This window comes from Saccopteryx bilineata, chromosome 1, assembly GCF_036850765.1.
Source record: "Saccopteryx bilineata isolate mSacBil1 chromosome 1, mSacBil1_pri_phased_curated, whole genome shotgun sequence".
NCBI classification, from domain to species: domain Eukaryota; kingdom Metazoa; phylum Chordata; class Mammalia; order Chiroptera; family Emballonuridae; genus Saccopteryx; species Saccopteryx bilineata.
Genome location: NC_089490.1, coordinates 363,614,717 through 363,634,182, shown reverse-complemented (window position 1 = coordinate 363,634,182; position 19,466 = coordinate 363,614,717). Strand labels below are relative to the sequence as shown.

The 19,466-nt window shown below is 35.4% G+C and overlaps 1 protein-coding gene across 1 annotated transcript; it reads right to left on the bottom strand.

Annotated features, from left to right (window-relative positions):
* Positions 1–403: 403 nt before the first annotated feature.
* C1H11orf58 (chromosome 1 C11orf58 homolog) lies at positions 404–18,550 on the bottom strand. Its single transcript, XM_066251039.1, has 5 exons — positions 18,335–18,550; positions 13,457–13,540; positions 10,535–10,595; positions 8,798–8,907; positions 404–2,486 (listed from the first exon to the last, which is right to left on the bottom strand). Exons 1-5 carry the CDS (start codon positions 18,395–18,397, stop codon positions 2,256–2,258), a joined length of 549 nt encoding a protein of 182 aa, XP_066107136.1. The 5' UTR covers positions 18,398–18,550; the 3' UTR covers positions 404–2,255.
* Between the last annotated feature and the right edge of the window lie 916 nt (positions 18,551–19,466).

Sequence of the window (19,466 nt, the reverse complement as noted above, 5' to 3'; positions counted from 1 at the left end):
AAATAATATTATATGCCAACTATACTTTAATAAAATTTTTTCTAAGGAAGAATTAGATCATTGGTATAGGCAACACTTGAGAAGAGTATTTCAGGTAAAAAAATTATTGATAGGGAAAAGTTGCCATTACAATGAATAGTGTACTTTTTTTAATAGGGGTATCAAGATGGCATGGAATTTGTCTTCCTTTAGTGTCTCCCTCCCCAATGTGATAAGGAAAACAACCCAATATTCATGCTTAAAAGACAGCCACGTTTAATGTGGTGCTGGGACACGAGGCCACATGGACCAACAGACTTGAATTTATTCCAACCCTGAATTATGTTAATGTATACTAATATATGAATTAATTGGAATGAGAATTTTTCTATCTGGAGATGAAGAAAAATGGTCTTCCAGTGTCGTTATTTTTGGAGGCTTTTCTATTTACACATAAGATCAAGGACTTAAAAACAACTCAGCATCTGAACAATAAACTGATAAAAATACGTTTAAAAACATAACACGCACCTCTCCCTCTTCTAGTTAAACAAGAATGTCTCCACTTTCTACTTGAATTAGTTATAATACGCAACCCTAAAGACTATCTAAAAACCAGTGGCCAAAGTGAAATTTGTTGAATAAAGCCCAACTTGTTTAAACCAAATTTTGTTAAATGTCATATATCTTGTATACTACCTACTTTGTACTTAACTATAGGGTGGGGCAAAAGTAGGTTTACAGTTGTGACGAAGTGAGTTTATTCTTTTATTATTTATTGTATTATTTCCCATACAAACAACTGTAAACCTACTTTTTCCCTACCCTATATATTGGATAGCTCCTATTATAAAACAAAGTGAGAATTAAGGGAAAAAAGATAAACGTTGGGGTCTAATATGAAAAATGTTTCAGGATAGATTGCATAAACCAGAAATCACCTGTTCTAATCACTACACTCCTCTTAACACATTCTAAATTTCATAATGACATACCAATAATTTAAAAATCCCAACACATCAAACATATATTTAAGTATCTAGATGTATAATACACTGCTCACAAAAATTAGAGGATATTTTATCGCTTCATATGTAGCACTATCCCCTAATTTTTGTGAGCAGTATAATTTAGTATACAGGTCTGATTCAAGCCAAGAAACATTACTATTTTGGACCCAACTACTCAAAGTTCATTGACTAGCCCATAATGCAGTTTGTATAAAACTGATGTACAATCAACCACATAACAGCAGTTAGATGATTCTAATCTTACTCTAACAGAACTATCAATTAAATCTGAAAGCAATATTACTTCTTAGGAAATAGACAATCAAGATAACAGCATTGGGATAAAATGAAGAAAATGTTTCAGCTTTTTGTTCAGTAAGCCTGTTCCTCAATTTTAGATAATGAGGATAAAGGTATCACAACCAAATATGGGAAACTGCTTTCTCTTTATTTAGGCCTTAGGAAGAAAATTAACTTTGGTCACATATTAACTAAAACAAAAACAAAAACCAAACCAAACAAAAACAAGAAATGCTTTTACATATTCCTAGAGAGGACCAAATGATCAGAGAAATAATTTCTTCTGTATAACTTTGCCAAATATTATCAAAGAATCTAACATGGAATATAATTCAAATTATATAAAGATTGCTTGGGATCATAGCATTCCAAATGTATGACAGTTGTAACTTCATCCTAACAGGTATGACAAGTATTTGCTCTCATCTTGCTTTGGTCCAAAAGAGTAGGGCTGAATCAGTAAGAGTCAACTACTTTAACTTTTCGCCAAAATTAATTTAGATTGTTACTGGCAGCAGAAATATCCATGATGAATAGTTCTACTATAACAAAGTATGATAAAATATTTTTTTTCCTGAACTCATCACAGTACAGATAAACTTTTTATATGAGAAAAATATGAAGACAGAAAAAAATCAGCTACCATGAACAAAAACTAATGTCTCCTCTATAACTACCGGAAGCGGTAAAAAAGGTGAGATTAGAGGTTTGATGATGCTAAGTGAAAGGAAATTGAGTACTGTATTTATTTCTTATTTTATACAACTCTTACTCTTTACAAAAATGATTTTTAGTCATGCCCATAAAAGTGTAACCCATGGCATCTGAAAGCAAACACTCTTTGTAATTACTTAAAAGGGCCTTTTTAAAAATTATAATACAAAGGTCTGTGCTCTATAAGCAGTCCTCCACTGTGCATTATAACAATAAGGCTTACTTTTAATACAAAGACTAAGTGTTTGGGAGTTATGAACCACTGGATTTAACAAACATCATTTTATAGTTGCTTTTTGCATCTTTTTTGTTTTTGGGATCCTCCACTTCATCCGGGTGCTCAGTAGCCTGGAGTTCTTCAGCAGATTCTTCTTTCTCTGACTCGGAATCACTTTCAGAGTCATCTGGACTTTCAGGATCAGGTGAATCATCATCATCATCATCATCTCCAGCCACATCACCTTCTCCATCATGATCTTCTACCTGAAAACACCAATCAATACAATCATGAAGTACAAAGACTGGAAAAATACATTTCCTAACCATTAAGTTAACAGTTTAAAGACTACTATGATCACAGGTTGCCAAAGGCAGAACTGAGGACTCAAGTATCTCCATGTGTCTTATATACTGGGACATGAATAGGATGTTGTTCTAAGAAAAGGCTTTTAAGACCATTCAGCTGTGTGTCCACCCTCAACCCTGTTTGAAAATGTGAGATAATTAAAAAAAAAAAAAAAAAAGGCAAGTTAACATCTGGTACTTGAATGTTGTTCATGCCTATTTAAGATGTGCCCTAGTAGAGAGAGACACACACATGGGGTAAAATAATAATGACAAAAATAAAAGTGGGGGCGAGGCAGGGTAAAACATGTAGTGATGTACTGAAACTGAAGTGAGCGTCAACTTAAAATAAGACTGCTATAAACATAGCTTAGTATATGTGAAGTACATGGTAACCAAAAGCCTGCAAAAGATATACAAAAAATAAACAAGGAATCCAAACATAACACTATATAAAATCATCAATCTATAACAATAGAAAGCAAGAGAATAAGAAACAGAGAAAAACAAAAACAGTCAGAAAAAGATAAAATGGCAGTTAACTAAATACCTATCAATAATTACTTTAAAAAACAAGACCAATCCATATGCTGCCTACAGATGCAAGTACCATTTCAGATGCAAGTAAGGAATAGAAAAAGATATGTAATGGAAATGGAAAAAAATAAAAGACAGTGTAGCAATACTTAGACCAAAGACTTTAAAAGAAAGGCTGTATAGCCTGACCAGGTGGTGGTGCAGTGAAGAGGACATCAAACTGGGACGTGGAGGACTCAGGTTCGAAACCCCGAGGTCGCCAGCTTGAGTGCTGGCTCCCCTGGTTTGAGCAAGGCTCATCAGCTTGAGCCCAAGGTTGCTGGCTTGAGCAAGGGGACACTTGGTCTGCTGTAGTCCCCGGGTCAAGGCACATATAAGAAAGCAATCAATGAACAACTAAGGTGCCTCAACGAAGATGCTTCTCATCTCTCTCCCTTCCTGTCTATCCCTATCTGTCCCTCTCTCTGTCTCTGTCACAAAAAATTAATAAAATAAAATACAGGCTTTATCAAGAAGAAGGGCATTTCATAATGATAAAGAAATCAATCGAACAAGAGGATATAACACCTGTAAACAACTATACACCTAACATAGGAGAACCTAAATATATAAAGCAATTATTGACAAATAATAAAGGGAAAGACAGACAGTAAGACAATAGTAGGGAACTTTAACACCCCACTGACACCGTTGGATAGAAAATCAACTAGGAAATAATGGCTTCAAATGACACATTAAATTACATGGACTTGATTGATACTTCTTAGAGTGTTTCACCCAAAAGCAGCAGAATATACATTCTTTTCAAGTGCACATGGAACATTTGCACAGGACTGACCACATGTTAAGCCACAAAACAAGTCACAATAATTTTTTTTAAAATGTGTAAGTATTTTTATTTATTTATTTACTTTTTAAGAGACAGAGGGAGAGTCAGAGAGAGGGATACATAGGAACAGACAGGAATGGAGAGAGATGAGAAGCATTAGTTTTTCGTGGACACACCTTAGTTATTCATTGATTGCTTTCTCATATGTGCCTTGACCGCAGGCCTTCAGCAGACTGAGTAACCCCTTGCTCAAGCCAGCAACCTTGGGTCCAAGCTGGTGAGCTTTTGCTCAAACCAGATGAGCCTGCACTTAAGCTGGCAACCTCGGGGTCTCGAACCTGGGTCCTTCCGCATCCCAGTCTGACACTCTATTCACTGCGCCACCGCCTGGTCAGGCCAAGTCACAATAAATTTAAGATGGCTAAAATCTTATCAAGCATCTTCTCCAAACACCAGGATATGAAATTAGAAGTTACAAGAAGAAAATAAAAAAACACAAACACATGGAGGCTAAACAACATGCTACTAAACAATGAATGGGTTAACAATGAAATCAGGAATTCAAAAGTTATTTAAAGACAAATAAAACTGAAAACATGACCCAAAAATCTATGGGACACAGCCAAGTAGTTCTAGGAGGGAATTTCATAGCAATACAGGTCTACTTCAAGAGACAAGAAAAGCTCAAACAATCTAACCTTACACCCAAAGGAACCAGAAAAAGAACAAAGCCCAAAGTGAGTGGAGGAAGGAAATAAGAAAGATCAGAGTGGAAAAAAAAATAGTCTTAATAGAAAAAAAAAATTAAATAAAGCCAAGAGCTGCTTTCTCTGAAAAGATAAACGTAGATACAAAAACTGATAACAGATTAATTACTAGTAATGAAACAGAATCAGTAATCAAAAAACTCTCAACAAACGAAAGTCCAGGACCAGACAGCTTCAGAGGTGAGTGCTACAAAACATTCTAAGAAAAATTAATATATATTCTTCTCAAATTGTTCCAAAAAAACTGAAAAGAAAAGCTCCCAAACTTATTTTATGATACTAGCATTACCCTGATACCAAAACCAGAGACATTATAAAAGTAGAAAATTACACACCAATATTCCTGATGAACATGGACACAAAAATCGTCAACAAAATATTAGCAAACCTAATTCAGCAATACATTCAAAAGATCATATACCACTGTCAAGTAGGATTTATTCCAGGGATTCAATGTTGGTTCAGTTACTGAAAATCAATTAATGTGATACACTAGATAAACAAAATGAAAAATAAAAAATTATATGTTATCAATAATGCAGAAAAAGCATTTGACAAAATCTAACAACCATTTATGATAAAAACTCTTAGCAACATGGAGAAAGATAAGATAATAAAGACTATCTATGACCGTGATAGCGAACCTTTTTATAAAAAATGCCCACTTTTGCAGTGCTGGTCAACCTGGTCCCTCCTGCCCACTAGTGGGCGTTCCAGCTTTCATGGTGGGTAGTAGTGGAGCAACCAAACCGCGTCGCGATTGGCCCACCATGAAAGCTGGAACGCCCACTAGTGGGCAGGAGGGACCAGGTTGACCAGCACTGCAAAAGTGGGCATTTTTTATAAAAAGGTTCGCCATCACGGGCCTATGACATACTCATAGCTAACATCATACTCAACGCTGAAAAGTGGAAGCTTTTCCTTTAAGAACAAGAGGAAGACAAGGATGTCTACTCTCATCAGTTTTATTTGACATAGTTTTGGAAATACTAGCCACAGCAATCAAACAAGAAAAAGATATAAAATTTCTATCCAAAACGGAAAGGAAGTAAAACTCGCATTATTTAAAGATTATATACTATATAGAGAGAACCCTAAAAACTCCACCAAAAATAAAAAACCCTATAAGAATAAATGAATTCAGCAAAGTAGCAGGATACAAAATTAATATTCAGAAATCAGTTCCACTTTTATACACCATTAATGAACTATTAGAAAAATAAAACAAGAAAACAAACCCATTTATAACTGTATCAAAAAGAATACCTAAAAATAAATTTAACCAAGGATGTACATAACCTGTGCTTAGAAAACACTAAGACATTGCTAAAAGAAACTGAAGACACAAATAAATGGAAGGCTATACCATGCTCATAGACTGGAAGAATTAACACCATTAAAATGTCCACAACTACCCAAAACAATCTGGATTCTTTCAACTCCCTCAGAAAACACCAATGATATTTTTACAGAATTAAAACAAGTAATTCTAAAATTACATAAAACCACAAAAGACCCTGCATGGCCAAAGCATATCAATATCAAGACAGAAAAACAAAGTTAGAATATCAAGCTACCTAGCAACAGCAATCGAAATACAGTGTGTCCGTAAAGTCATGGTGCACTTTTGACCGGTCACAGGAAAGCTACAAAAAAAGAAGATAGAAATGTGAAATCTGCACCAAATAAAAGGAAAACCCTCCCAGTTTCTGTAGGTGATGTGGCAGCATGTGCGTATGTGCAGATAACGTAACACCGTGTATACAGTGGAGCAGCCCACAGCCATGCCAGTTGAGATGTGGACGATACAGAGGAAATTTCAATATGTTCTCTGGCTTGCTAAATTCGAATCTGTGACCAAAGTGCAACGTGAATATTGGCATGTTTATAACGAAGCGCCACCACATAGGAATAACATTACTCAGTGGGATAAGCAGTTGAAGGAAACCGGCAGTTTGGTGGAGAAACCCCGTTCTGGTAGGCCATCAGTCAGTGACGAGTCTGTAGAGGCTATACGGGATAGCTACCTAAGGTGCCCTAAAAAATCTGTGCGTGAGCCCACATTGAACTGCACTGAATAGGTATGAAACTGGGAGAGTTTTCCTTTTATTTGTTGCAGATTTCACATTTCTATCATCTTTTGTTGCTTTTCTGTGACCGGTCAAAAGTGCACCATGACTTTACGGACACACTGTATATAGCATGGTACTGGCATAAAAGCAGACACATCCAAGGAACAGAGTAGGTTCCAGAAATAAACCCACAGCTGTGTGGTCAGTTAATCTATGAGAAAGGAGGCGGGAATATACAATGAAGCAAAGATAGTCTCTTTAAGAAATGGTGCTGGGAAAATGGAACAGAACATAAAAAACAATGAAAGCAGAGCACTTTCTTACACCACATACAAAAACAAACTCAAAATGGATTTAAGACTTAAATATAAGGCCTGAAACCATAAAAGAAAACATAAGCAGTTGTCTCTTTGACATCACTCGAAGCAATATGCTTTTAGATATCTCTCCTCAGGCAAGGGAAAAAGAAGACATTCAAATGGGATTTTATCAAACTAAAATAGTTTTTGCACAGAAAAGAAAACCACCACCAAAATAACCTACTGAATAAAAGATATTCATTCACCGATGATACATCCAATAAGAGGTTAATACTCAAAATATACTGCTCACAAAAATTAGAGGATATTTCAAAATGAATATGAAGCAATAAGAAAAAGAAGCATTTGATTTTTTTTTTATTAAATAAGAACATCAGAAAAGCAAACGACAAGTCAAAGAAAGTTGTTCAAATATGCAATTGAGACGCAAAACCAACTTTTATGTCATCGGTGAAAATGCACCATACAAAAGGCTAAAAGTACTGAATTATCTGCATGTTCCCGGATCCCCGAATTTTTGTGAGCAGTTTATATAAGGAACTCATACAACACCAAAAAACCAAACATCTGATTAAAAAATGGGCAGAGGACCTGGACAAATGTAATCTAAAGAAGAATTCAGATGTCCAAAAGACATCAAAAGATGTTCAGCATTACTTACCATCAAGGAAATATAAATTAAAATAACAATGAGATAGATCCCCTCACATCTGTCAGAATGGCTATTGTCAGTAAGTCAATAAAGAACAAGTGTTGGTAGGATGTAGAAAAAGGGAACCCCATTCACTGCTGGTGGGTGACAAACTGGTGCAGCCTCTATGGAAAACTGTATAAAGATTCCTCAAATAATTAAAAATAGAATTATTATATGACCCAGCAATTCCCATTCTGGGCATTTATCTGAAGAAATCCAAATCATTAACTTGAAAAGATATATATGTACCCCACCTGTATTTTCACTGCAGCATTATTTATAGTAGCCAAGATATGTAAGCAACCTAGGTATCCAACAATAGATAAATGAATAAAGCAGATGTGGTTCACAGACACAGTGGAATATTACTCAGTCATAAAAAATGAAAATCTTGCCATTTGCCACAACATGGAAGAACCTAGAAGGTATTATGCTGAGTGAAATAAGCCAGACAGAGAAAGATAAATACCATATGATCCATATGTGGAATCTAAAAAACAAAATAAGTGAATAAACAAAAAAGAAACTTATAACAGAGAACAAACTGATGGTTGCCAGATAGGAGGGGGTTTGGGAGGATGAGTATAAAACATAAAAGGGATTAAGTAGTACAAATTACCCATTATAAAAATAGTCATGGGTAGAGCATAGGGAATACAGTCAATAATACTGTAATTACTATGTATGGTGCCAGATGGGTACTACACTTACTGTGATCACTTCATAATGTATATAACTGTCTGATCACTATGCTGTACACTTGTAACTAGTATGTCAACTATAAATGAAAAAAAAAAAGTGCCCCAGTGATTATATAAGCAGAATTTACATAAGATGGTATCAGAAAACTTACTTATAAATATCTCAAAAATATCTTTTCATTATCTACAAAGAGCTGGTTGGGCACATAAAAATATTTTAAGTACCTATAAAAATTATGTCAAATTAATAATTGATTATAAAAAAAGAAAACTGATTCTTTTCCCATTTAATAAAAATGTTAATTACTACCTCACTGAAGCCAAGTCCACAATGCCGTCGATATCTTCCTGACAATTTACTGTCCATACTTTGCTGATATTGAGACTCCAGTTCTTCATTAATTTTCTTATCTTCTTCCCCTGCAGGTCCAGTGTACTTTGGTTATGTTTCAGTCAAATTAATAAAAATATATGATTACACAACAAAACCCGTAATAAAGAAAGATGCTATTATAATCAGGGCTGATTTCTCAAACTGTGACTATTTTTACAATTAATTTTGTAGAGGGGTTTCTATACCATAAGACATAATTGACATAAAATAATTGGAATGTGTATTTATTATTTCTTTAATAACCCAACCCTGTGACCTACAAAAGTGTTTATAAAAGAGAAAGAGCTTATATTTACATGTGATAATTCACATCTGACACGAGTCTCAGAAAGAAGTGCTTGAAGTTCAGGTATTATAAATGTTAACTGCTAAGAACTCTAGCTATTACAGTTCATTTATAGTGTAATAACTGGTCTTCTGAAAGTGAAAGTTTTCTTCTAGTCATAAAAAAACCTTGCAACAAAATCTTCTGTATTTGAACAGAAATAATGAAGACATGAAATTCTGTCAGAGAAAGGTTAAATAAAATGACCTTGTAATGGCTCTCCTTTAAGCCTTTCTTTACATACAGTTTACTGAAGCACCATAAACTTTTTATCATGCAACATTTGATATGTATTTTCACATATATATTTATTATATGTAGTTATGAAGCAGAAAACAATCACCTATGAATTTACCACGCAAGAACTAGATGTTACAATACAACTGAAACTTGCTGTGCATGCCATTTTCATTTGTAAATACAAGAGGAATCTCACATTTTAATCAAATGTTGGTGCTTTGCACTATTGTTATTCATAAAGTCCCAAGTTTTAAAAAGCAGTTAAATATGCTTTCATTCTGTAACGCTCAGTGACTCTTTGAGCCTTTTAGAGCAATGCAATTCAATTTGAAATTGTTTAACATCAGAAATATAGCAGACTTTAATTTCTAAAATGTGCAACATATTTTAGATCAGTATAAAGTTATTTTAAATTATTTAATTAAAAATTTTGATAAATATACCAAGGTCATTGTGCTCTGCTATTACAGTATTAATATCCACAATCAGGGTCAATCCTAAATAAGTGAAAACTTTACTTTTCAGCAGATTAACTTCAAACCCAAATCCATTTTCAGTTCTTATTTAAAAAAGCTTTTCTCTACACTTTTTTTTAAAGTTAATTTCTTCAGGCTTTGCAATGATTTTGTTCTTCAAATGTTTTAGCACAAAACAGTGAATAAACTATAAACCAGTATAAAATGCCAATTATAACACTATATGCTATGTAATTTATAAAGTAAAAAATTATATAAATTCAATATATACTATAGCTGTCAAGATGAAGCATGAAACCTCACTACAATTAAAATATATGATGTGAATTAGTAAAAGTCAAGACAGAGAAGGGTCAGTTTCTTGATTAGAATATCAAACTGATGTATACTCCCAAACCAATTAGTATATACCAAATTAGTATATACCAAATTAGTATATACTAATTGTTACATGATATATGTAACATGTTTATTTATACTACACATTTTCCAATTCTAACATTTTAACTATCAACACAATTATACACAGAAGTTAGAATATCCCAAAATACAAACAAACATTCTATATTCCAAATTTAACAGTTCCACTTTAATTACATTTTAGTTTCTTACCTGTCCGGAAGTGAGATGTTGATTTGTGATCTCCTATAACAAGACGACCAGTATGTTCTTTCTATAAGGAGGCAGAAAATGTATTAGAATTTGAGACTACTAATTTAACATAATTACTGAATGTCTACTATATACCCAACACTATTCCAGTTTTCTGCAATATAGTGCAGAAAAAAACATTAAATTAAGATCCCTGTCTTTATGGAATTTATCTTCTAGCAATGGTAGAGACAGAGAAAGGAAACAAAGTAAGTAAATTATAGTATGTTAGAAGGTAGTAAATGCCATTGAAACACATACAAATAAACATAGGGTAGAAGACAGGGATAGAATATGTAAAGATCAAGCTGAAATTTTAAATGGGAAGGATAACTAAAAAATTAAGTCAATCTAAACATTTTCTTTCCTAAAAAGGCCAGTTATATAATTGCTTTAACTTTCCCATTTTTCCCCCCTGGTGTGTCAGACATATCTCATGGAGAAAAAGCACATAAAACTATTTAGCTAGCTAAAAATGAAATAATAATAAACTTATAATGGACAAAGTGATAGATCCTTAAATATAAAAAATGAAAGTCATCTTACATATTACTTAAATAGCTAGAGCTCTTTAGTATTTAACTACAATGAACACCCAATCTCAAACTGTCAAAAAGAACAGTTTAAAACAATCTAGTTCTATAAAACATAAACGATTCAAAGTTACCAAATATACTCTCAATTTATCAGTTCCTATCCACTGTATATGGTTCATATTCAGTTTCATAAGGTAAATAAATTGTTCACTAAAACAAAGAGACTTTGCAAAGCAGTACTGATCACCTGTGAATCTATAGCAAATAACAAATCTTTCTATTGTGAAAGGATGATACATTCTCCATACCCAAAGATACCACTGAAAGCTTCAAGCATTAATGCTTATTGTCCTACATGCCGTTAACACATAAGCAAATCAATGATTCAATATGCTGCTTCTTTAGATTGCAGAAGATACCTCACTGACAAGATCTGAATATATAATGGCATCAAATTATTCTAGCATGATAGTACTATACTGGTCTATTTATACTTTCTCAGTTAGTTCCCTCTGTGACCAATAAAATACTCATGGTAAATGGCTAGCATTAGGAATATACTTTGTGGGCACAAGCCAGAACAAATCAAACTAGCATATATAAAAGATCAAAGATATAATCTTTGCTAGTAAAGAATTTAATATATGCTAAAAACCCATTTACTGGTAGCCAAATTTCTTTTTAATTGTTCAATCTGTTCCCTCCAATTTTATTGGTATAATTATTGGTAGCTAAATGTCACACATTTTATGTTAGGGTGTTCTTCATAAGTGCTTGAAGAGTTTTCATTCTACTAGGTTGAGCAGGCCCCCTTAACTATGAACTACTTTATATATCTTTAGCAAATCATTATTGGCATGAAACCTAGGTGAACTTCAAACTACTTTCTATGACAAATTACAATTTATGGAAAATCTCGATTAATGAGATATACAAATCCCTCCTTTACATAGGTCTCCATGTTTTACATGATCTCTCCCTATTCTCAACTGCAGTCTGGCAAACTCCTCATCCTTTCAGATTCAGATCAACTGTATAGCTAAGCAGAGTTAATTACCTTGTCTGTTGATTCCACAGCACTGTGTGTATAGCTCTTTCATAAAAATTGTAATTCTAGGCCCTGGGCGGTTGGCTCAGTGGTAGAGCGTCGGCCTGGCGTGCAGGAGTCCAGGGTTCGATTCCCGACCAGGGCACACAGGAGAGGTGCCCATCTGCTTCTCCACCCCTCCCCCTCTCCTTCCTCTCTGTCTCTCTCTTCCCTTCCCGCAGCCAAGGCTCCACTGGAGCAAAAGTTGGCCCAGGCACTGAGGATGGCTCTGTGGCCTCTGCCTTAGGCGCTGGAATGGCTCTGATTGCAGCGGAGCAACGGCCCAGATGGGCAGAGCATCGCCCCCTGGTGGGCATGCCGGGTGGATCCCGGTTGGGCACGTGGGAATCTGTCTGCCTGCCTCCCCGTTTCCAACTTCAGGGAAAAGAAAAAATTCTAACTCTATATTGTTATTTTCTGATTTACTCCATTACATAATGGCTCCAAACATGTGTTATTAATCTGTGATGCCTCCACTCCAGGACTTAGTACAATAGCTAGTACATACAGTGGTAAATAATTGTTAGTAAAACTAAAATGCACAAACACATCTCCATATTAGTTACAAAAACCAAAAGCAGAATCTCATTTTAAGGACCTTAAAAGATAAAAAATCTTTTCCTATTTCTTTTACATTAGATTTGTAGGAAGGCTACTGAGAAACTGTCACACAAATAAATTTACTTGCTTATAAAAAATAAATATCCAAAATCACTGTATTTGTTTGTAAAAATGAACTGCTAGGAACAAGAGTTTTTCCAATAGGTGATATTTTCCTGGTACCTGTATTTTATATCTTCTATTATGTTAATCAAATAAAGAGATTTCACAAAAATATACTGAATATTTTAAAAATCAGGGATAAAGGTTATTCCCTTGTTTACTGCTTCAAGGGATGGAAGGAGCTATAAAACATGAAAGAACAACTAATTGGTCTGTCCAGAAATACCTTGTATCAAATCATCAGTCTCACAAATGGTAAATCATAAAATTTAACATCTTCTTTCTTCCATTGGAATCTCCTCAAGCAAAAGTTTTTTCTACATAGCCTTTAAACCTACTGCTTGGAGGCAATGAGAATCCTAAGAAATAGTAAAAATTTTAAGTAATGCAAAGTTTGGTCAGCTACATTTCCCAAAGCCTAAAATAATCATGCAGAACAGGGAAAAGGAATCCCAGTGTATTCAGTCCTCACTTAACATACAAACAAGGACTTTATTTTCACAGAAAAGATAAAAACACATACTGTCTGATGCTTACCTTTCCTGCACCCATAAGTCTCAAGAATTTTTGTTTTCTTTCTTCATTACCTAAGTCTGCTGCCTCCCAATTGCTAGATCCAAGCTGGGAAAAAAAAATTAGCCAATTAATTTTTTTGTGTAATAATAAATATTAAAATATTTAAAGTCTACCAGTAATTTTTCCCGTCAGTTTTAACTATAAACAGGGCTTAATCTTAGGAAATTAAGCAGATGTATCCTATTTGAATTAAAGTATACAGCCATCCCCAACTTATAGTGGTTCAACTTTAGATTCCTTTTGTTACCTCCAGGAAGAAGCTTTTAGGTCTTTTGCAGCCAGAGTACTTAGTTCTCAAAAGTTTTGTTTCTATCAGAATCATCTGGAGGGCTTGTTAGAACACCCCAGGGTTTTCAGTTTCAGTAGGTCTGAGGTGAGGCTCATGGATTTCATTTCTAACAAATTCCTAAGTGATGCTGCTGCTGTTCAGGTGTACAACCACATGTTGAGACCTACTGCCACCGAGCCTTACAGGGTCCTATAGCACCGAGTGCTTCAAATTCAGAAGGCTACCAAAGTTGTTAGTTCAAGTTAGTGATGTTCTAAAGGACAGTTTAACATCAGTCTACTGGACTCAATTTTAGTTTTCCTGTTTCTTTTTGAGCAGTTCTAGTTTTTGTAAAAACTGATACGTTATGGTTTCATTCTTTGAGGTCTTCCAAAGAACAAAAAGAAAATCTACTTATTTTTTAAAAAAGAACAGAACAACCTATTTTATCTTAAAATTTCAAATGGGTCATATCAATATCAAATATTAAAACTTTTTATAAATTTAAGAAATACTGTGGAATCCTAAAGGTATTTCCCCCTATATCTTGAAACAAATAAAGAATTACTTCCTTTTAATTTCCAGCTATGCTAAAAACAATTAAAATGATAAAAAAATAGAAAAACAGTAGAGGAGTTTCCTCATTGTGTAGTCCAAAGTATTGTATCATCTTTCAAGAAAACATTATCCTTTGTTGATTGCTTCTAGCTTTCTTTGAACAAAGTTGATAATTCACTATAGTATGTCAATAAAAAATTGAAAAGTGACATAAGGTATTTCACAGTAATTAGGCAAGTAATTAGGTCAGTGCAAAATGACAAGTGATGGCAAAATTATTTGCATATGCAAAAATCTTAAGACTGAGTCTTTCATGAAATACTAGATAACTTTTCTTCAACTCTGAAATCAATGAGACAAAGAAAGACAAAAAAGAAATATAACACTCTCATCCAAAGAGACACTCAACAAGAAGAAATCGAATCTTGCAATATTTTGCAATAGCCTGCATCATCCTTTCTAAAAAGGTATGTGACTGTTTCATCTCATCTTTTATAATATTTGTACATCAAAGCTTACTTGATATGACTTTTAAGTGGATAAATGATGAAGGCAGGTGTGTACAAAGGTGACTTGGAGGAATGTCAAAATGAAAACATTCATTAGACTGATCATCCTAATTGAGTTTGTAATCTAAAAATGAAAATGCTTCACAATTATAAAGCAAAGATGACAACCCCCTTTTCAACACAAAATTATGAGCAATCAAATGTTTTTTTAAAAGTTCAGGTAGTATATATTTTGATGATGCAAATATAAGAATGAGAATAACTTTATAATAAGCTAAAATCTATTAGAAATAGATTTAAAATCTGAAATTGTTATGTTCCAGTTTCACAATGACAACTGATAAGTAGTTAGTTACCTGTATTCAGAGGATGCTAATCATTTTGGGTATGTGTATCATGAAAATGTGGAATACAAGTTTGGTTTGCTATGGTTAAATTCATATTAGAATTTCTAATGAAGGTGATTTTCATTATCCCTTTATTCCTATTTCTGAAAATTATTCATAAAAAAAGACTAATAGAATTTAAAATAAATGATGGCCATTTCTCCTGGGCATATGAGAGTTAAAACTACTAGTACTACACTGGACAACCACTTATGGCTTTTCTGCGTTCCTTTTGATTGGGGCTTATATACTCTCATGATTTTGGCTACCTAAGTTCCAAATTTCTGCTTCTTTCCATCTGACAGCTTATCTTTTCACAGACCAGTTAGTTTTTAAATAATTTTGGCTCAATATAGTTAAAAAATAAATAAATAAAACCCAAAGAACTAGTGAAGCTGAAGTTTTGATTCTACTAAATTATTTGGTCTCTGGGAACCTAGACCTGGCATTTAACTTCTTACTTTTAATTCTTTATTAACAGAGAGGCTTCTTTAAAAGACTCTCTTAAGAATAACAAGACCTAAAAATTGCATAGCATTTTACAACTTCATTTGCTTTCACTACACTCTCTCAAGAGTCCACTTAATAAATAAGGACACTGATGCAGAGAGGATAAGCTAAGGGACTAGCTGCCATTCTTTGGCCTAAAGTCCTCTGCTCTTTCCACATCACACTGGACATGATCAAATGAGAAAGAATATGTTGAAGTAGTTTATGTTGAAGCAGTTATTAAAATATACAGAATTAGGTTAAAAGCAATTATCTAAAAACCAAAACTTTCACAAATTTCTATTAAAAGACCAAATGTCTTCAATGTCTTTACATAAATAACCTTATCCTTTACAATTCATAATCCTAATTTTTCTTTTCAGTCATGAAGTCCTTCTGGTTCTTCCTTTCAAAGGCCTCAGGATACATAGCAAGTACCCTGCCCAAGTACTACATTCTGAAAAGTACATGGGTGCCTGATACATCCTTAGAGGTCTGTCACTAGTGACTAAAATTAATAATCTCCCTCTCCTCCTTCTCCCTAAAAGACAGCTTTCATTTCTTCACTCCAATCAAACCAATGAAACCATTTTAAAGCCGTCTATATACTATAGAACTGCATTCAATTTACCTCAAATAATACCATAGTAACTCTTAGAATTTAATAACCTTGTTAGCATTTTCCTAGAGTTGGAGCCTGTGATTTAATATTCACTTTTAATATTTTAAAAACTGTTTTGTAATCTCCATACATGCATGTGAGGTCAGCAGGCAAAAAAACTTCAATAATCTTCTCCATTCACTGCATGTTCATTAGAAACAGTTGACCAACTACATACTTTATTAGTTGATTTTCTACAGTTTTGATATATATTTAAAAACATTTAAAAATGTTTTACATATATTAAAATATTTTTTTAAAACAGGTACTTAAAAGGAAACTCCCAATTACCAGCAAAAATAAAATTCACATTGAAAGAAACTGACTTGAAAATCACTAAAAGGATAGGTTACTTTATTGCACTATAAAATTAGCAACATAATCAATTTTAGGGAGGTGTGTGAAGGTGCCAGGTCCAGATTTGATTTGCAACTATAACCACTGCTTTCAAAGAGAATGCTTATAGGACTGGAAAAGGTCTTAAAGGTCATCTAGTTTAAACTGATCCCACCAGAAGCTGCAGAGACTTAATTACTTAAATCCCGTTAGCTTTGAGTTAAATTACTTAATATTATCAAGAGTTTTCTGTCAAAAGAAGTATGTCTCCCAGTCTAGCGAAACAGTTGCCTAACATTCCAGCAATCAAGTCAGTTATCAATACCAGGAGGGAAAACAATGCACTACTTTTAAAATGGTACCGAGGTTACTCAAAAGCCTAGATAAATTACTGACTATTCTGGACCTAACTGTATTAACAAGACCTAAATGCAAGCTGTAGGAAGAAACAGAGGGCATGAATAAATCTCACTATCGTAACTATTCAGCCTCAAATCTTTACTGATTACTAATCTTTCTGCAAAGCTATTAAGAGCCTTGCTATTCTGGACCTAACCCTTTCATACACCCACAGAGTGGTGTATCTTAACCATCATCTCACTTGCTATAAATGATGCACTAGTAGTATTCAATGAACCTTTTATGGTTCACAAAGATATATGAAAGGCACTGAACTGCACTACAGAATATAAAGCGGTGTCTATATGTTCAGAAGTTGACAGTGTTTTACACAATAACAGAAAGAAAACTAGATGTTGTCCCTTCACCATCCTTAAAGATGACCTAGCATGCTCCTCTCCCAAATTTCGCCATCAACGTTCCTATGGTATTTACCCATCCAAAGAAGGACCTACTTTTACATTCAATGGTTACTGCAGTCTCCATGACAATGCACTAGATGCTAGGACAAATATGCAGAATGGCCTAGGATAAGCACCTACTTCTTCATCTTTGAATTTCCAACACCTGGCATAACAGTAAATATTTAATGTGCTACTTTAAGGAATGGTTTGCTATTTAAACTGACATGCTGGTGGGTGGGGGTGGGGAGAAAAGGGGAGGACAAGAAAGGGAGAAGGCGAGAGGGAGGTACTTGACATCAAAACGGGTTTCTAGGTCTCAAAGTCTTAGACCTCATCACCTCGCACCAGTAAATTACTCCCCTGGTACAATTCTTCCGTTCAATACTGTTCTGGGTTTACTCTTAACAGCACAATTAAAAAAAAAAGAAATCTATCCGGAAAATTTGCCCAAATTGCACAAACATCCTGACACTGTCACAGGAGCATTTTTAGCCTAAAACAGAGTCTTGCCGTCTCTATCTTGAGAAGAGAGGCCTGACCAAGAGGCTTCATCAGCCTCCATAGAGGCAAATGTGATCCCTTGACTTCGCTTTTTCACGTCTCAACAATACAGGATTTCCTTCCACGATCCCTCTTCCTACGCAGCTCTGTGGATCTTAGTGGGTGGCCCTCTCCAAACCTTCCAACACTAATTAAGGAAAGGAAACATTTCCCCTGCATCTCCTTTTCGAGCCACCTCAGGAGCTTCCTCCTTCTATACCCACCCTTCCCGGCCTACACAACCTTTAAGTAGGCCTCAACCCTCATCCACTCCGCCATTGTTATTTACATCGTCGTCTGGGGAAGCTGAACGTTTCACCCCGTGCGGATGGGACTCCCTGGCAGCACTCATCGTTGCGGGGACCCGACGGCAAATGCCAAACTGTTTCGCTGTTTTCCTCAGCCGCGACGCCAGCAGCCTGCAACCTGCCACTGGAACAAGCAGCGACACTCCAGAACGCAGAGCCCCTCAGGCCTTCTCCGCCACAGTCGTCACGCCGCAGCCGCACGCTACCCCCGAGGCACCCTGGGAGTTGTAGTTTTGCGTTTGGCTCCATACCTGCCTGAACAAAAGAAAAAGAAGGTTGGCTAAACTACAATTCCCAGGAAGCCCGGCGGCGCACCTCGCGCCGTGTGGCGGGAGTGTCCTTTAAGGCTCCGCCTTCTCCGGCTGGTGAAGGGAGCTTTCCCGCGAGTGGGTATGGCGGTGAGGGTCGTAGCAAGTCTTCGCTGGCACAAAAAGAGGCTTAGCCTGGGTTTTCGCTTTTCACTGTGAGGTGACGCACCATTAACAGATGTGTCCGTTGTAGTTAAGCACCTAGGTTTAAATGTAACGTTTGAGGCTTACTGAGTCCTCAGGAGGAACCCCGTCCCAAGACAAAAACCTTTAAAAAAAATATGGCTTCTACCGGTTCCACCCTGCTGTTATTGCTCGTGGAGATTTCTAGATGACCGGCGGTGCAGTTTTCTAGAGGATTCTGATGATTATTTTACTGCTTTCTTTTTCTCACTGAAATGGGTCTAATATGGTGTTGTACCAGTTTACTGGCTCTTACTGAAACTAGGGTCCGTCCACCTGAGGGAATTTTGGAAGCTTTCCACATGGCTTTGTGTGAAGTGGGAGTGACCCTATCGGACCTGCTAGCATGTAGGCATCCAACTTTTGGTTCCCTCAGGTGAAGCCACCCCTCTCTACCAGAAAGCCTTGTATCTTTTTTTTTTTTTTTTCCTTTTAAAAAATAATACTACCCTGGCCGGTGGCTCAGTCGGTAGAGTGTCCACCTGGCGTATGGACTTCCCCGTCAGGGCACCCAGCAGAAGCGACCATTTGCTTCTCCCTCCCCTATCCCTTCTCTTCTTTTTCCTCTTAGTGGCTCAGAGCTAGCCTGGGAGCTAGACTGCCCAGGGGCACTGAAGAGAGC

Coding starts and splice junctions, on each gene's coding strand:
- C1H11orf58 (XM_066251039.1), bottom strand. CDS start 18,397: ATGAGTGCTGCCAGGGAGTCCCATCCGCACGGGGTGAAACGTTCAGCT. Junction 13,541..18,334: donor CAGCTTCCCCAGACGACGAT/GTAAATAACAAT, acceptor TTTTTTTCCCAG/CTTGGATCTAGCAATTGGGA. Junction 2,487..8,797: donor GTGGACTTGGCTTCAGTGAG/GTAGTAATTAAC, acceptor TGGTGTTTTCAG/GTAGAAGATCATGATGGAGA.